The sequence below is a fragment of the Corvus kubaryi genome, unplaced genomic scaffold (assembly GCF_017639235.1).
Source record: "Corvus kubaryi isolate FWS band 111438036 unplaced genomic scaffold, C.kubaryi_AGA036_p1.0 37398, whole genome shotgun sequence".
NCBI classification, from domain to species: domain Eukaryota; kingdom Metazoa; phylum Chordata; class Aves; order Passeriformes; family Corvidae; genus Corvus; species Corvus kubaryi.
Window position 1 is genome coordinate 44960150 of NW_024581137.1, and position 16010 is coordinate 44976159.

At 39.7% G+C, this 16010-nt stretch overlaps 1 protein-coding gene across 4 annotated transcripts in view; it reads right to left on the minus strand.

Annotated features, from left to right (window-relative positions):
- Nucleotides 1-16010, minus strand: part of NRP1 (neuropilin 1) — a 113190-nt gene that overhangs the window by 64867 nt on the left and 32313 nt on the right. For all 4 annotated transcript variants that reach the window (XM_042044538.1, XM_042044535.1, XM_042044537.1 and 1 more), the window contains exon 4: nt 1631-1812. In XM_042044538.1, coding sequence (XP_041900472.1) covers nt 1631-1812 — 182 coding nt within the window. The remainder of the gene's footprint in view (nt 1-1630; nt 1813-16010) is intronic.

The window sequence follows — 16010 nt, forward strand, 5'->3', positions numbered from 1 at the left end:
CTGTGCATAGTGATAGCTGTCCTGCCTTAATATACAGTTTATGTGGAATGAACTGGAGTTAAAGTTGCTCTGGGAGCCATAATTTTGAGTTTCCTGACTTTCATGTGTGTAAAATCACATTCATAATGCCATCTTAACATGGTAAATGTGTATCTTTGAGACATGTAAATGACCACACAAGGAAATAAACACAATGTTCCTGTCAGAGTTCTGGATTGTCACTACACTGGAAATAAATAAAACCTTTTCCTTGAAAGTGTTCAGTTACTAAAATAGATTGTTTCACAGGTCATTCTTTCACTTCTTCTTGTGTTTCTGCCTTGTTCTTTATGAAAGATGGTACTGCATACATAAGCACTGAGAAATGTCAGAAGACATTTTCAAGAGTTTAGCCTCCTAAGGACACGAAAATAAATAGAGATATTTTTTCAGGAAAGCTTGGTGTCATTTGAATGCTGAATTCTTTCAAAAAATGTGACCCTGAAGGTCAGCAAAAGAATTTCTGGGAGTCAAGAGTGGATTTACAGACAGGGAAGATGGTGAACAAGAGGTCTGTGGCCCCAATTAGCACTGTGCAGAGCAGCAATAGCGATAGAAAAGAGACTTCACTACTATGCTTCTCCTCATTAACAGTACAGCTGCCACCAAGAGTGCATGCTGAACACAGCTGAAAATCTGGCTCTGGTTTAGGTGCACTAAAGGGACTTGGACTGGTTCTGAAAATGGGGCACTGACTGGGAGTGGTGTGCATTGGGAATTTGAAGTTTTGAGCTGCTTTTGTGAATATGATCCTAAGCATTGATGTTGAAATAAATTTTTTTTCTATAAAATGAGTGCTATTGTCTTTTTATATATTATGAGTTTTGATACTGTATTCTCTAGGAATGGAATATATGAATTATTAATCTCCATCCAACTATAGGGAAGATGCATTCCAAAAAAAAAGACCTTATAGCCCTTCTAGCTATTGACTTGGGAAGAGTGTTATAAAAGAGGGAGTGTCTCTATGTCTGGCTAATCCTGCACGCTCTGTTTCTCTGTGCTTTCTCTGTGCCCCATAAAGATAATTGTGCTCACTGGCACTAACTCCTGGCATGAGCATCCAGCAGGTCATGCCTGTGAACAGTGTGAGCTGTTTCCCTCCTTTACCTCCCAAACATGATTTGTGAAAGCAGCAGCAATATCATCTGCTGCCCATGTGTACTCTGGTCCTTTCTGAGCCCACAGTCATCTCCTGGGAGTGCAGAGCAAAACACTAACCAAAATAAGTCAGGGACTCAGAAGGTTGCAGTTCTGTTGAGGCAGTAACATTGTAAATCATACAGTAATTATTATTAAAAAAAAGAGGAAAGCCATAAAGCTAATGGTTTTAAGATGGTTGAAACAAACAGCTGACAAAAACTACCATATTTCATGCAGAGGAGTCAACCCTCAGACACAGCTGACCCCCCGGATTCATAAAGATTTACACCCAGTGAATACACACCCTGCCTTGGAATGACTAGGGTAATAAGATTTTCTCTTTCAAGCATTTTCATGCATTTTCCCCATTCCAAAGAATTATGGTGAACTTTCTGATGCAAGTAAAAATCACAGGTTATGAGCTATATAACAATGAATTGTTTCTCACCTCTTTTGAAAACTTCATAACGGATAGAAAATCCTGCTCCATGTGTCTCATAGTCGGAAACAAATTTAATAAAAAGATATGGTCCTGAAGACACTAAAGGAGGGGGAGCAATTTTTCCACAGTACTTTCCCCATAAGCGTCCTTCAGCATTATCTCCATCAATCACTTCAACATAATCATACCTGGTAGATAAATGGAAGGAAGAAACTTTTAACTTCCAGGAAAGAAGAGACCTAATTAATTTAGAAACCATAACACAACATAGATAATCAAGAAAAATGCTAGCTTGCTTGGAAAATGCATTATGCTGAAAGATGTAAGCAAAATGAAATAATTAAAATGGACTACATTATGTCTGTAGACATCATCTGGCAACATGGAACTATTAGGAAGAATGGTGTCCATTATGCTTGCAGACAATGTCAGCTAAAGTAACCAATTAACAAAAAAAAAGGAAATCTCACAAGCACAATTCTGTATTATTAAATTGTGTTCCTTTGTCTGTGTAGTGTTGTTATCAATACATAATGCATAGCATTCTTTTCAAACTGTGAAGTTCTGTTATGAATTCAAAAATGTCTTTTTGGCTGTAGCTCTTTATGAACAATACTTTGATTTCCATATGCTGTCCTCCAAACATATGTCCACAGAATAATAAATAAATCCCTAAACATTAGATTCTGTTCAAAAGTCCACCATGTTGCAGATCAGTGGTAGAAAAATCTGTTATTTTCCTTGTTATCTTCACAAATAGCTGGGAGCACATTACAAAATCCACGAGTCAGTCACACCACTTGGTTTTTCTCAGACAAAAATTGTTTCAATACAAATCACCTTTGCTTAGGTATTTGGATCAAGAAGTGTGCGTTTACAACATTCATATTTGTCCAGCATGTGATTGCTAGACAGACTGGGCTAAAACCTCTGTGATCATTTATATCAAACCTAAGGACTGTGTAAGGAAAAGCATACAGTAACAAAATAATGATTGGTAGTAAAAGTTTGCCTGTGAGCAACATGATAGGGCTCCTCAACCCTGTCACCAGAGATGCCAATGTGTAGTGTCTGGTCTGACAGATTCGGTGTTCAAGGGCTGAGGAGAGCAAGCCCAGCAGGCTGGTGGTGCTGAACCAGCCCAGGGAATATAAAGGAGAATCAAAGTCATGGAGGCAGAAGCTGCAGGTGCAGACACAGGTCTGTTCTTAAGTTTTATTAGCAGATGATTTCACTTGACCTCATACAGGAAGGAGGATCAGACTCAATCTGTAGAATCCTAGAAGGTGGTGGCATTTGGAGCTTGGGTTGTGTCCTGTGACTCTTTCCGATGGCAGCAAAAGGCTCTTCCCTGCCCCTGTGTCTCTGTGTCTCAGCCACACTGCCCTTTCATTTAACAAGTTGCTGTTAGCCAGACAATCTCATTTACTTTTCATTATCTTACTATGACTGACATTAAAATATTGCCATTAATTTGTTTAAACCTTTATATTCTACTGTTATGCTCACTGAAATGTTTCAAGCATATTAATATACAAGGAAGAGCTAAAAATGACAGGACAATAAAGTGTGTCTGGCATTTTTAAAGAGATCAAAGGAAAAAAATGTCTTCATGATGACCAATGTCATTTTTAACAACTCTGCTCCAAACCATCCAGGGCACATTACTTATGTTTACATGAAGTCCTGTGAGACAGCTGCAAAGATGATATCACTAGTTAAAGTGGATGGCTTAAGGCTCCTTAAATTAAAAATGACATTACCTCATCAGTTAAAATTGTGTGCCAGCTTTGGTGTATATCAAATAGAAAATAAAGCTGACACTGATGGAACTGTAAGCATTAACATATGTGAAATATTGTGTTAACCGCATTTCTTCTTATGTATTTGATTTTTCTAGTAGCAATTGCTCAGCTCACTAGCTTCACTGTCCCAGTGCAGACTGGTGGGAATACGAAGCGGAAACATGCATTTCTGAGATAATTTTACAGATACTTAAGTAGCCCATAGTTTTTAAAATTAGACTTCTTTCTATAATGTCTTTATGATATGTGTATAACAGGATTTGAAAGTTAGGAGAAGAGTTGTAAAGACACCTCAGAATTGTTGGGGTTTTGTCTGGTTTGTTTTTTATTTTCTCTTCTCAGAAATCTCCGTAAAAATGCTAGCTCTAGGCTGCCTGCAAAACCTATTGAAAGTACTCAGGGATCCATGCTATGAGTTCTTTGATTTTTAGGAAAAAATGTATCTTGAGAATTTTAACAAGATGACCTTTCTCCAATAATTAACTGCTTGCTAAAGAGAAGGAGTAACCACGTAAACCCACAGCATCTGACAGTCTTTGCTCCATTTACCCCATGACGACACTATTTCACCACCTTCCCAGGCACCATTCTTTGCTCAAGCTGCAACAGTAGATAAATTTTCAGATGGTATGAAAAAAATTAACTAAAAATGCTAAGCAACTTTTACATTCTTTTTTCCTTCGTATATAAAGGAGATAAAATCAAAAGGCTTGAATTTGGTGTTTTTATTCTGCTACACCTTAAAAATAATCTTATATAGTCTTACTAAGTTTTTCACATACAGTCAAAAAAACAACTAACCTGTAAGTACCAATTTTGGTATTATATGAAGTAAATAGGCAAAAACCCCCATTCAAATTAAATTCTATCACTCTCCCAGTTTTCCTCCTTCGTAGCAATAGCCTGCCTACACTTTCCAGTGTCCCTCATAGTGACAGAATCATAATTTATGGTGCTCTTCTTGGCAGCTGTGCAGTTGTAAATGACATAATTTAGTTACTAAAAGGATGTCTTCTAATGGATTTTTGCAAGTTATAGGTCATGCTGCCCCATGGAAGATTGGAGGCTTTTTCAATTTTTTTCTTTCGCTTTGAAAAGTTACTGACAGACAGAGAAGTTTAGCTGTGAGACAATGGGTAAGAAGTACAATTTGAAAAGAGGAAGCTTTAGAGATCAGCTCTACAACCTTCATGTTCTAAGGATCATGTTTTTCATCTGGCAGCTAACAAATGGACTTGGATTCTCCCACACTGGTGGCAACATATGATATCTGGGCTCCAGCAAATGAGTATCTGTATTATTTTTTTCTTAGAGAAATAAAATTACTCTGGATTTTACTAGTTTATACTTGGAAACCAACATCCTGCTGTCATTTTTGCACTTTTCAAAATCCTACCAGAGACCACAGCATATCACAAACAACTGGTCTTGTAAATAGGAGAAAGTACAGTCACAACTTGGAAATGGAGCTGCTGCCAAGGAAGCTCAGAAAGCAGCTTGCATGTCCCTCTGGACTTGGTAGCAGTTCTTTTCCATAAGTTTGTCAGAAGATGCTGTGCCAGGGATACAGTTGGCACATTGGCATCCCTGTGAGAAGACTGAATGTGTCACCTCCGCAGCACCCAGACAGACTTGGCACACAGCCCAGAATACTGAGTTTGCAAATTTGGATTTCCCATTTGGCAATTCTACACTCAGTTACTGCTGTCAATGGTGTGGCAAATATTTCTTGTAATTTTATAGTCCTTTAGGGCTTATGGCACAGAGATGTAAATATAAACACGGCGTTAATCACTGAGTGTAGTTTTGGGTGAAAGACCAGAGCACAAGTTCAGATGCGAAAACAGGAGATGCCTGCCCAGCAGAGAGGACAGTCAGTGAATATGTTCATGGAGACGCTTTGCCACGATGCAAAAAGCATTTCCTTTTTGCTTGTCTGGGTCTTTCCAGATATCCCACTTCTGTTTGCACCCTGTGTGGTGTGCAAGGCCAGTGCGTCTCTTTCGGGTGGGAGACTGATGAACAGTGGTGCAAGAGCTCACACACACTTCCTGCTCCTCCCAGCTGGTGCCTGAACAGGCCATTATTAATTCTATGGTTTAGTAAAACCATGTCTGGGAGAGATGCACAGTGGAAAGATGAGGGAATCTAGAATTCCTCTACAAATTATTTAAGGAATTGCAAAAAACTTGCTCTTTCTTGGAAAGTGTAAGTTATGGTTTTCAGGAAAAGGCCAAGCAATACTTATAAAATGAGCCCTGGGCAGTGAAAAACATTAAGAGCTGCAGAATTCAAATTTTGATGATTTTCCTAGTTCCAGTTTCTATAAGTGATAACAATGCTTACACTGGGGTTCAGTTCTGAACATGCTGGAGACCCCTGAAATGCACCACAGCATGTTGTACTGCAGAAAGTGGTGCAAGTGCTGGAAAGCCCTGCCTGCTGTTGGAGCCAGCCACTGCCAAGCTACGGTCTGCTTCTAACATGTTTGCTTATTACCAGGGCAGTGAGTCTTACGTATTTTTCCTTAAAAGATTCCTTCCCAAGAAATAGGCAGAACTACAACCAACTCAGCTGAAATCGAAATATCTGCCATTTAATCTTATGAAGCAATCAGTGAAGTATATACAACTATAATTTACATCCAAGTATACTGTATTTTTCTGCAGCCTACTGTGATCTATATGGTTGTTATGAGTAATTTGGCTGTTCACCTGTTAGGATGAAAATTTTTCCAAGTCTCTCTTTCTTTTAACACTCTGATTCCACTAAAGCTGCTAAATTTGTCCCTGACATGAATTATCCATCCTGGTCAGACTATCATTGGTTCTGAAAATTTTCTTCTTAGTATGTATCTTTCTTTTGCCTTTATTTTATAAAGATTTTTTTAGAATTCCCCACAAGTCTCCACTTTAGTTGAACAGAAGGGCATCGCAAGAAGAAATCTAAATAAAGAGCTTCAAGTTGTTCTGCACTGTGGCTTTGTGCCCCATTAGTTACTGAGGGTTAGAGGTGTGGGATTTACTGCAGTGCTTGTGGCACAAGGCAATCTGTACACCAGAGCTAACAGCTTAAAAACTGCAACCACTCGAGGGACACCAACCTTAATCCCAGTTTATTAGCAACAAGAAAAAGAAGTACATGCTATTAAAAAAAAAAAATTAAGCACAGCCCTGAACGGGCTGATTTTCTGCCAGTAGCCTCAGCATCTGTTGCATTTCTCTTCATCTGAGCTTCCTCTGTGCAGCCTGACCACTCTCAAGGGCCTCTTGGTAAGGTAACCCCTTCAATGGGAATGGGGGGACTGACCCATCCTGTGAAGACACACCAGCCTTCCCTGTAACTGGGACTGTCAGTGCTGGTGTCTACACCAAGGGGATATAATTCCTCACATGTGGGCCTCACAAAACACCTTGATGGAGGTGAAAGCAGCATGCGGCCCTTGGAGGATCCTGGGTGACTGCTGTGTTCTCAGCAAGTCTCAGCAGGGCACAAGTGCCCCCTGATCACTGGGTGGCATGGGAACTGCAGGGTTTTTTCATTTTTAAGCCCTTTGCCAGTGTGCTTAGTGCCATGGGATCCTGCATGGTGTGTTCCTACCTGGCTGCTTGCTCCCATCACGCACTGCATTCTCAATGGAGAAGCCCTTCTCCATCTTTCCAAGTCATCTGTTGGTGTGGGCATGTCTTTGGCAACGAACCAACCTTCCTCCCTTCCTCCCTTCCTTCCTTCCTCCCTTCCTCCCTTTCTCCCTTTTTTCCTCAAATCTATTAAAATGTTCAACAGATCATTTCTCTGAGGATGGACATGCATACAGTTGAATTAGAATGAGCCGGGCCATGCAAACTCTGTGAGAAGGGAAGGTGGGAGCCAGTGCCCATAGCAGGAGGCTTTTAAACTGGTTTTGCTTGTACTGGATTCCTGGTGCAGATGCAGCCCCCCAAGGGAGACAACATATCATCTAAATCCCAGAGTTCTCTAGAGTGCTGGATATTTAAATACACAATTCGCAATCGATTAATGATTTGTAATTTACTGTCGGTTTGGGGGTCCTTTGTTTCCATTGGTCTTTTGTGAGCTGGTGTTTTTATGGTGTTCACCCAGGGCCAAAATTCACTGGAGTTATTCATACAAAGGTCCTGTCAACCTAAGAGATTTCTGGGAATAAGGCCATTGGGATTTGGCCACTGTTCAGTAATTTACTAATGCCATTAACTGACGGTGGGTCTCCATTAAGAATGAACTACTGAGGGTCTATTTTAGTACAAGACAATGCGGCAGTGAAAAAGAGAAGAGATGTAACAAAGACATAAATGAAGATCTACAGTTACTCACTGCAAGAGTTTAATTCCAACTAATGTTAGCAGCAGTCTTGTTATTACATTGGTTTCTGGAATAATTGAATGCATTGGGATTTGCCCTTTTGTTTAAAATTAAGCTCTTAATTCTCTGCTGAACAAAGGAATCTGAAATGCAACATACCTTAGCCAATAATATTTCAAAACCCAGAAGTAACAAAAATAATCATTACTATTTTAGAATAATCTGAGTATCCTTCACCTTATCACATGCTCCTGGTATTTTGGCTCATGTTTTTTGAGTACCTGGGACTGGCAGACCTGAAGATCTGAACTAAATAAGCAAGATTGTATCTGCACTTTTATCTATACAGCTCCACTGAGAACAGTAGCCAGATCTTTAGCTGCTGCAAATGAGATTAGCCCCTTTATGCCAATGAATCTAAGTCAGTTTACACTGATATATAGAGAGGGTGCAAGTGGTGACAGAATATTTTACCTTTTATTTACTTAGTTCTATTCTATTAATACCAAATAAAATCTGGAAAATTCTTCAACAGAAATGAGAACACCAGGATCCACTTTTGGAATATATGTAACATTGTCATGCAGAAAATGAAGAAGAACCAGAGGTTATAGACCGGGTTTTGCCATTTTAGTATTGCAATGTCCAAGGGAACTAAAAGTAAAATTCATCTGCTAAGGTCTTCAGCACATCTATCTGCAAAAAGCATTTCACCAATGAAAAGATTTGATCTTGAAGTTACAGTAAATTCCACTGATTTCACTGCTTGCCACATACTGTAATAAATTATAATATAATGATCCCAGTATATAAAAATGAAAACCTCTTCTGGGAAGAAACATTCAATTTTAAATCTCTTCAGTAAGGAACTTCAGTTCATAACTTTCTGGCATAGAAAAATGCTATCTTTTCATGGAAAAGGTTTCTCTCTGTCAAATAAGACAAATTTACAAATGCTTGACTTCCACTTTAAGTGGAGGAAAAAGAAACACTTAGCAGTTTAAAGACTTCAGAGAGGAAGGAGCTTTCTAGTGTCAAACTGGTGAAGTTTAGTATTTATAGGAAATTCACATGCCTCTAATTACTCTAAACCCAGTTCCCAAGTAAAATATGCCATCTGGAAGATATTAGAGTCATTTACAACTTGTTCACTTCCCTATTTCACTGCAAAATCTTACCTCTTGCCAACTTTCCAGTGTTCTCCACAAAATGAAATGCAGGCTAATTTTTACTGGTAGTTTAATGGTTACTTTATCTATGTTTAGACAGCTAAGGGTTTTAGAAACTTCAAAAAAAGTCACATTTCTTAAAAACTAACTTTCTTATTACTCACTGTACCTCAAGCTTTTCATGTGGACGTTTCAGGTGAGGGTTATACCTTGGCTTAGTTTAGTATTTAGCCACTAATTTGACATGGTTAGATTTGGAAAGATATCCTGTGTGATAAGAGAGAGAAGAAAGACGACACAAGCAGCCATCATGCATAAGAATAGGCTCTTGTAAGTCAAAAAAAAAATCCCAAAACTTGATTATATGGTTTTGTTTTTGTTTCTATGACCTCCCAAGAGATGCCCATCAATCAGAAAACTTCTTGTTAGTAGAGCAACTTCATCCAAGTATGCCAATCTGTTTATAAGTGAAGCTTTGCGACATTCCTCTGAGGTAAAGTTGTCATTCTCATTTTACATATGTGGAGACGGGAGAGAGAGACTGAGTGCCAGCAGTCTTGCAGAAATTTTGCAAGCAGCAAGGAATAAAGCTGAGATAGCTGGAACCGTGCTTTAAATACAAGAGCCCAGTCTAACCTCTCCTGAAATAATGGAAAGATTCCTAGTGGCTTCTGTGGGTTTCAAATAAAGCTTCTTAACAGAGGCTTGAAACTTGGAAGTTTTCCTAAGCCATAGAATGACTGGAAGAAGGGGCTGCAAAGTCTCACACAGAATCACAAATGTATTTCTGTAGGAGAACTAGACTAAATAACTTGCATACAGAGACTCATGCATGTATATACACTCACACTCACTGTACACCTCTATACCCATCAAACACTGTTTACATGTGCCTAACTAGTTTAATGATTTGTGGTTGGATTAGTCCTGTGTGCATTCTGATTAGTCCTGTGCTGAATTCATGAAAAAGCCTGCCTAATTGGTAAGTTATAGAAGCCTCGGGTTTGCTTCCTCGAATGCCTAAAGAACAGAGAAAGAGCTGTAGCAAATGGAGATCAGAATCGGTCGTGATTTCTTTTTCTTTCCATGAAAGTAGAAAAGAAATGTTTTAAAGTTATGGCAACCTTATAGCACTCCATTTGGGAGTTTGGAACTGCTGATTAATTTGTAATTTTCCTTTGGGGATCTATGTAGTATATTAATCACAACCTTAGGAACTCAACTTTTAGAAGTATTAGGTAGATGTTAGTTTTTCAGAGAAACTGTGAAAGTTCTCTACATAAAATAAGTTCCACACTTTGGAAAATCAGGTATTTGTCCCTTGTGGGCTGTCTACAACCTCTCTGACCAATACCTATAATTAATGAAATGAAAAGAGGCTAAAGGAGAAAGGAAATTGCAGACATACATATCAGCTTTAGATCAGAAGTTATGGCAATTTTCTTCCATAGCAACCATGTCCTGAAGCTCTGTAAATACAGTAAAATGATTTATTTCCAGTTAGGAACTATATTAAGAGAATATTAAGGATGCAGTGTTAGGCACTTGGAGCTCAATGTTTCTCAGTGTTGTTCCCTTTGTTGTGATTTCTGCATCATGTGCCCTGTGGGCAGCCCTTGGGCCAAGTGAAAAATTCACTGTGGGATTAGTGTCTTCACATACTTAGTCTGTAGAGATATAAATGATTGCTATGGGCCTTCCTTGCCTGAAAGTGTGACACACGTAAATTACTGGATTGATTTTTTGCTGAGACTATCTAAAACCTGTATATAGCCACACGATTAGGCATATGTACAAACAAGTGGAGTTATTGGAAAATGTCCAGATTTGCTTTTGAAACTTTTGACTTATCAGTGTTTCATCATGTGCATGTGTTAGAGCTTTTCCCATGGATTTTTATTGGGGAAAGGGGGGCCAGACTCTCTTGAGCTATCACCAAGGAAAAAAAGAGTTTGAACTACATAAAGGAGATCCAAACTTTCAAGTCTTTTCTGTATTGAAAACAGAGTCCTTAAGTGTGTGAGATACGTGGCATTATTAGGTAAATACTCATAATGCTGAAAAGACCTTTGGCAGACTGTTTTAACATCTAGATGAAAACCATCTCCTTACTTCTTTCTTATAATACAAACTTGGAAAGGCAAAGTGCCTGGCCACAACATCTAGGAGTGCTCTCTGGCACAGGAGGCACACAAAGCTGAATAAGAAACATTCGTAGTTCAGAGATCAACCCACTTACACCGTCTGCATGTTTCCTGGCGGGCCGTTATCTCAGCACAAAATAATTTGGTTGTGTACATTGCCACTTTAACAAACAACCCTTAAGCACATGACTAATATTTGGGGTTGGCAGCTTTAAAGGAGCCCTGGCTTCATGAAATCTGAATGATACTTCCTAAGAGCAACGCAAGGAACATTTACTCAAGGATGGTGCTTTCAAATTCCAGACTTCTGATCTTAGTAAGTGTGGTTGAAGGGCTGCCTGAAAAAGTCCCACAGTTTGTCTTCCTCTGTTTTGCAACTGGGACATGTATGCATGCATGTGTGTGTGTTTGTGTGTGTATATTTTTATATTCTTTATACAAGAAAAGACCTGAATAATTTCAGATGTTTCTTCCCAAAGTTCATTCTCAGCCAGAGAAACAGCCTGGGAAACTCAGCCTGGAAGATGTTCATTTCAAAACCATTAAAGCAGATGAGAACAGGGAAGCAGAGTGGAAACCTCTATGCAAATTTAAACTACAGTAATTGCTACCAACCCTTTTCTATTAATTTGTTGTCTAATTTCAGTAGAGACATTATAAATAAAACTCCTGTTGATACCTTATGCATGTCCTTATAGGTGTAGTTTAGTTTTGCACGTATCAGTGTGTCAATCCAACAGGAGTGCAGACTTCTCCCTGAGATTCTGCTCTTGAAATCTGCATTAGGTAATTCAATATTACCCTCAGAATTATAATTTTCTTATAAAGTATGTGATTACTTAATATTTATTGCAAACAGATCATGATTTAAGCTGTTTCAGAGTTACAGTTCTTTGTTTTTGTAATAGAGCTCACAGTTAAACTGTACCAATTTGAAAGGTCAGTATATAAAAGTTTGTCCCATTGAGCAACTTTATTGCCATTCTATTGTGTGTATCCTAGAATTGAAAAGTATATATAACTTAAATAAATAAAATATACCATAGATATTTAAAGCTGTTAAGCCTGAATTTAGTTCATTTGTATCCTATATCACAGAGAATGTCACAGTTTTTATGTGTTTTGTGACCTTATGATTTATATGGGTCTTGAGAAATAACTATGTGTTTAGAAAGGAGGAAAACAGTGGCCAATAAACATTCCCAGTAGCCTAAAAACAGGAACAGCTTGTTAGCTGAGGTCAGCCATATGACCCAGTGCCCAGTGAAACTGCATTGTTATAGCTGGAACGTGGGGCAAACCAGTCATGCAAAAAAACCCACCACAATGATCCACCTCTCATAAAAATGTCTTTCTTAGAAAGAGAGGCATGCGATAATGACTTACAGGAAGGAAAATGTGCACAGCAGATCAGCATCATCTCTGGTACAAATTTACAGAGTTTAGTGGCATTGCATCCGAGGTGCATTGCCCCACACTAATTTAAAATGGAAAACTAAGTGGAAAACCTACCAGAATTCACACATGTCTGCTAAAAAATATTGCATAGTTTTCTTCTGGTACTTAATACTTGTGAAAGCAAGCAGGGTAATGGACATACACCCAACACAAACACATACACAGCTCATGGGTTTCAGTAATTGGGACCATACTGCATACATGCGTGCCAGCTCAAATCCCCAGCGGGAGCTGCACAAATGTCAAGGAAGTACTCATTAAATGGGACCGAGTTTGTCTTCTTTCCACTTCCTTTTCCTCCCTCATCAGTGCAACTTCTTGAGATATACTCTCTCTTAAATCTGCTGAGCATTTGGACCTGTACTCAGTGGAGGCTAAATGTAGTTTGGAGTGGCATGGCTGTGAGATCACCCCTGCTTTTGAAATCAGGGCAGTGGAAAACCTAAGTCAGGACTAGCACACTCACAAAGAAATTGCTGCTTTTGAGGTCAGAAGTAAAGTTCTCCTAGAACCACTCTCCCATCCTTGTACAGGCTGCTTCGACAGCTGTAATCAAGGAAAAGACACCCTTCAGGAAAGAGCTGTTACCGGGTCCAAGAAAGTATGGATAACGATGTTGATACATCATCTGCATTTCATGGGTCAGGCTTCTGCCCTTGCTTTCTACTTAGAGAAATGGACAGTGTGACATGAGATATAATATATTACCTGACAGACCAAGGGGATCTGCAAGTAACTCAATGAATTGCAAACAAAAATGGTGTTGTATCTTCTTTCTTTTTGCAACCCACAAGGGAGTGGTGTTCTAAGTCTTCTTTAATTAATTACAATAAATAAGCCTTGAAAGGCAATAAACCATTATACAGCTGATGAAAACACTTACTCTGCAATTAAATGGATAAAATCCCGATTTGATGGCTTTTGTTTAGTTTACACTTTCAGTAGGTATCTATAAATGCTTTTACTTTTGGTTGTCTACTTAGTGGTGATAAGCACATCCAAGAGCAACCTGTGTAAGACTCTGTGGTATTAAGCATTGATTCTTTCCTCTCCCTCACTCCTGACAAGCAGCGCACTAACTCAGACAGACAAGCCGTGAAATGTGTTTGGGCCGGATCCTCTTGTACGTGCAGAGAATCTGCGCGAGATAACGCCAGGCTTTCCTTCATGGTTTAATAATGCAAAAGACAGGCTTTCGCACACTAGGGAGAACAAGGTTTGTTTGCCTTGTGCATTCTTAAAGGTATAAATTGCCCAAAACAGTAGTAGGAAGTCTGGGAAGGAAATGAGATAATACACCATCCCTTTCCTCACTTTGAGCCTCCTGAGCAGGCTCACAGAGATGTCTGACTTGCACAGAGGGACTCAGGGACTCCTTTTGGCAGCACAGCCTCCATCCTTCTGTTGCAAACACTCCCAGTGCTGCATCTGAGGTGGTGCAGGTCCCGGGGTGCAGTGCTGCAGAGCACACTGGGCACCTGTCCTCCCTGGCCAGCAGTACTGCCAGACACTGTCACCTTGCAGTGTAGTGATGAAAGAGAAACCTCTGGGTTTGCTCTCTCAGTACCCAAATAACCAACAGCACACCCAGCTTTGAGCCAGGTGGTACGTGCATCCTGTTCAGCCCCTACTCTGAATAAAACTGTTGGTACCTGGCAGGGGAGGGCCTGTAGCTGGGAAAGCCTCAACCTTTGTGTCAAAACCCACTTGTTTTTATCTCAGACTGAAACATTATTTTCATAATTTTTAAATACAAACCCTTGCTGTCCCAACAGCTCATGGGTTTCATGCTGTTGAGCTTAGGTATCCCTGCTAGTCCCCCTTAAAAATTTTACAGTGTAACATAACCTCATTTTGTTACACTGTAAACATTTCCAAGATACGGGATCCTGTTTTTTATTACAGGGGGAAATGGTAATTGCCGCCGGGCCCCCCCCCCTTTCCTGAAACATGCAGAAAACCCCTTCAACAAATTAAATGTACTCATTCCTCATTAGCTTTAACCCGGATTTGGTCTTGCGGGCACTGTAAAGCCCGTCCCTCTTTCTCTCTGAACAAAGGGATGTTAGGAGACTAACAGACCATTGGAGAGGCACAATCCTGACTGACTCACAGTACCAACATGCTGTGATGAACAGATTCCTGAAACAGCTCCACCGAATTGAATTTTCACATATTTGGCATACAACATCCCATTTTTCAGCTTTTCCTCAGTTACTGCACATTTCTCCTCAAACAGATACCACAGTGTCCTCAGTCCTCACATGATTGCTGCATGGCTACTATAGGAACCACTCCAGCCAGACAAGTTTGAGAAATATTTCAAACCTTAGTCCCTTCCCCCTGTAAAAATTCCACATGAGAATTCACAAAAATGAGAACTAGCAGAGGGATAATAGATGAACTGATGAAGGATTACCTTTTTTTCCCCACAGGTATAAGGATCATGGAAACATGTCTCATGCCAGCAACAAAAGGATATGTCAGCTGGAAAGAACCTGAATAAGGTTTCTATGCAGCATTGTGCTCTGGGAAAATCACAGTATTTCTTGTTAATGGTGGTGCTCAGAGCAGTGATAAACTCTACCAAAAATTGCAATTCTTGCATTTGGAGATTTGATTACAACACATGTCTGAACTGTTTTTATTTAACTGGCTGAGGTACTAATAATGTCACAGACTCTGCTCAGTACTGAATGTTCCCACCAGGACCAATAAATCCTGTGCCACCACAGCTTTGCCACTAACTGGGTAAAAATTTGGCACCACTATGGATGCCACAGTCACGTCTTCGACTGCAGTGCAGATGCAAATACCCAACCTGTGGCAGGTTGCAAGCTGGGAGTCATTCTGCTTTCATCAGAGCCACTGTCTGGGAAGGCAGGAGCACAGGAAAGGAACTGGGCTGCCCAGGGGTTGCCTGTTCAGTCAGCTGTATGCCTTCTGGTTTGTTACAGCTCTGTTCTGTTCACAAAGTACTTAGCAGGCCCATAAAGCTGTGAGATTAGAGAGAGAGTTGAGATTTCAAGCTGCAAATGTGAGCTTAGATGTCCCTCAGTACGATGGGGCTTACTTAGGTAATTTACGGAGATAGGAGCTGACGGGAGAAAGTGGGCAGACACTGGACTGGAAGGCTGAAAGCAATCTCTTTTCATCTGCCATGGCTGTTCAGAGTCAGCTAACTTCCCTGTGCCACAGCTTTCTGGATTGGAAAATCAGATACTGATATTTCCCTGAAAGAGTTTGAAGACACTGAGTGAACTGAGATGGCCACAGTACTAGTGACACTGTCATTAATTTTGTGATTCAATACCCCTTTTGTAAATAGATATATTTAGCTGACATCTCTTCATTCTTGATTCTAACCCTTTTTATCTGTGATTTCAAATTTTTATCCTTGGACAATGAGAAAGAAGAACAATGAGAAAGAAAGAGACCTAAAATACAATGTCTTTTTTGTGAGTCTCTGTTTCAAAACATCATAGTG